This window comes from Plasmodium gonderi (genome assembly GCF_002157705.1).
Source record: "Plasmodium gonderi DNA, contig: Pgo-contig_74, whole genome shotgun sequence".
NCBI classification, from domain to species: domain Eukaryota; phylum Apicomplexa; class Aconoidasida; order Haemosporida; family Plasmodiidae; genus Plasmodium; species Plasmodium gonderi.
In genome coordinates, this window is record NW_021629007.1 from 7,525 (window position 1) to 11,399 (window position 3,875).

At 18.3% G+C, this 3,875-nt stretch overlaps 1 protein-coding gene across 1 annotated transcript; it reads left to right on the top strand.

Annotated features, from left to right (window-relative positions):
* Positions 1-1,491: 1,491 nt before the first annotated feature.
* On the top strand, positions 1,492-2,953 carry PGO_000795 (variable surface protein; the record flags this gene model as incomplete). Its single annotated transcript, XM_028690837.1, has 3 exons — positions 1,492-1,521; positions 1,660-2,655; positions 2,786-2,953. 3 exons carry the CDS (start codon positions 1,492-1,494, stop codon positions 2,951-2,953), a joined length of 1,194 nt encoding a protein of 397 aa, XP_028546638.1.
* Between the last annotated feature and the right edge of the window lie 922 nt (positions 2,954-3,875).

A 3,875-nucleotide genomic window follows, 5' to 3' on the forward strand; every position in this document is an offset into this window, starting at 1 on the left:
GAATTAAGTGTTTTCCAATAAATTTTTATTTCTCAAAAAATTATAGTTCACAAATTGAAAAAAATTACATACACATAAAACATTTTAACTATCATATTATAGATAATATTAATTATTATATTAAAAATATATATTATATGAGTTATGAATTCCAAAAAAAAATAATAATATATGTATTAAGTTAAATTTACTGTAAAACATTGTGACTTGAGATATCATATATTTATTCGTTATGTAAATTGTCTATGCTCGTTTGTATATTAATAAATATTGCAAAAAAAAAACATAAACAGCTACTGTAAATATAATATTCCTTGTTTTATTCTCACAAAGAGCAATCAAAATTTTAAAATATATATAAATTTTTTTTCATATATGGTAAATATGTATTGTATGGAATAATGTATTGCACTCTCAATTTTTTTTATTTATTACCAAACTATACTATAATTTTAAATATATACTGCAAAATAAAAAAATTTCGTAACCATAATAAAAGGATTTTTTGTAATTTATAATTCACTAATAAAAAAATAAAATATTTATATCATTACATTAACATTTTATTTTTATATGAAGGTTTGTATATTGAAGTTATATATTATTTAATACAAATAAAGAACAAATTTTAAACTATAAAAAGTGCAAACAATATGAGCAATTTGTAATTTTACTTTTTTCATTACATTTAAACAAATATGGTAATAATATATCCTAAATATTCTTGTGATAGACAGAAAAAAATGAAATAGGGTGTAATAAATATATTATAATAATAAATAATATATACATATGTACTTATTTATTAAATTGTATATCATGACATTCATATGTTAAACTAAAAATAATAATGAAATAATTCCAAAATATTCTACAAGAAATTTATGCATAATACACATATTTTTAATTGTATATTAAAACAAAATCAATTGAAATTATTACTTCATATTAATAAAAAGTGTGTTTTCTAATCCATAAACAATGTACTGAGAAAAATGAAATAGATATATTAATAAAAAATCTGATAAATGAAATCCATGTAAACACAAATTTAAAATAATTCCATTTATATAAAAATTTTAATGAGTTATTGCAAACTTAAAAATAAATATGTTAAAATAATATTTTGGATAGTATTAATATATATTACATTTACCTTTTTATAGATAATAATACATTTATTTCACTAATATAATGTGTATATATTAAGTTCTGTAAAACGTATTCTTATTATATAACATTATAATATAAATTAAATCAAGCTCAAGCTCTTTTGTATACTATATACATATATAACAATAGTGACTTTATTATAAAAGATAATAATATCATAGAACATTATATATATATAATTTTATATAAATAGAAATTTAAAATATTATATATATTAATTGAAATATTATAATTATAATGTTTACTATTACTCGTTTAACAAAAAGTTTGTATTAAATCACATAGTATATTTTTGTACTAACATAGACATGAAATATAATGGCTGGTTATGAAATTGACCTAGAAGAGGTGCGTTTCTTCATGCTATTTTAATTATTAATTATATTGTCGCAATTAATTTACCAATCATTTTTTAAGCGAAATATATATACATTTAAAAAAGTATATATTAAAAAATTTTTTTTACTAAATTATGTTTGTTTTTAGCTTGATCTTAATGAGGTATTTCCCACATATGCTTATTATTATAATTTTGTTAAAAATAATTATAATAGCAACTACAGAAGTCCATATATTAGTTTAAACACTAGATTATATGAATTATACAATGCATTAAATCGTAGTATGAATGAAAATAATGGATGTTGCTGTAGAATTAGTAACCTAGATTTTATAGATCTTGGTCGTTATTTGTATTATTTAAAAGAAAAATTTAATTATGATGAAATAAATGTAGTATACGGATGTACTTACTTCATATACATGCTTATACATGTGTTAATAAACACTGGTTGTAATAAGCAAGAAGTTATAAAGTCTTATGAGGATGTTATTCAAAAATTAAAGAATCAGAAACTTCCTCCAAATTACAAACAACTTGATATATGCAATCATATTTTTGATAAAAATAATAATGATATTATAAATAATATTAAAGAAAGAGAAGCACATGATATTATTGACTTGTTTCGATATATGGTTATACTATATCAAAATATAATACAAATTCATTCTCGCTATTGGAATTATAGTTATCGTAAAACATATTATGATACATATAAAAAAATTTTAGATAATAAGAATGTATGGGGGAAACATGGAGTACAACTAGTAATGGAAGAATTTAAAAAAGAATATGAGAGATATAGAACATGCTATGATTGTTATAATAGAGAATATATATTAACTTTACCCTCCCCTGATGAGAAAAAACAAGTTATATTAGTAAAACAGGAAGAACCAAAAACAAGGGTTGAAGAAACGCCAAAACAATCAGAAATTAAAGAATCTCCAATAATAATACAAATTGAAAAAGGTAGAACAAAACAATTAACACTAACACAAATAAAAAATGGAGAGATAGAGAAAATAACATTGTCAGAGGCAATAAAGTTAGAAATAGAAGACACAAGTATTGTTTCAGGATCAAGCACTACTTTTTTAATATTTGCTATACTAATAATTATATTCATTCTGTATAAGGTTATATAAACAACTAATTTATAATATTTATTTTATATTCCAATATATATTGCATTTTATGATGAATAATATTTATCACTTAAATATTATACTCAAAAAAATGATATATATATATTTATATTTTTTTCAGTATACACCATTTTTATCATTTTTAAAAGCAAAGATAAAAAAATTAAGGAAAAGGTTCAACAGAAAAAATAAAGAACATGTAGATCTAATGAAATCATTTGATAGGATGTACAACGATTCATACGATTATAGGTATAATGTAGCATATAACGCTGAAGATTATTATTAACAACCATATTATATTAGTTAATAAATTATCCATTGCTTTAAAAAATAAAATGAAATTATTGAAAAGAATTCTATCACATAAGCGTAAAGTCTAATTTTTCAAACTGAAAATTGTAAATATAATGAAAAAAATTTATTTAAATATTACAAAAAAAAATATTTTAAGTTAAAAATGATAATATAAATATATAAATATTCACACGTATTAAACAATAATTAATGTTGCTAGAAAAACTACTATAAATTTATATCATGTAAAGAATTATTGAAATTATAATATGCATTAATTAAATTGATAAATATATTATTATTGAAATTTAACAAATGAGAAAAGTTCTTAAATATTTTTTTCTGAAAAGCAGTAATTTTTTTCTAAATTTAAATATAACGATAAATAAAATTATATATTAAAATGAAAAAAATAAAAAAAAAATCATATAAAATAAGACATTATTTTTAAATCATCATGCAAGAACCATAAAGTAAAATAAATAAAAGAATACAATATAATTGTATTATTATATTTTAAAAAACTTATTTAAATTAATTACATGTACAGTATAATTAATAATGATTTCTTCTAATTAAATTATGATGTCATATAGATATATTATTTTATATTATAAATATAGATCTAATGGTAAATTACTCATACTTCAATTCATCTACTTGTTAATGGTTTATGTATAATTTTTAAATAATAATTAATATAAAACATAAGAAATTCTGAAAATTATAATTTTTCACGATTATACATAATATACAAACGAAAAAAATAAATCATAATTACCATATGATTATATAATTATATAAGTTATTAAAAAATATTTAACAATTATTTGTGTTAATTATATAATCTTCATATTTTATAATATTTATTAAAACAATTATATTTATAGAACAATGTATGCTTTTTATGTTAT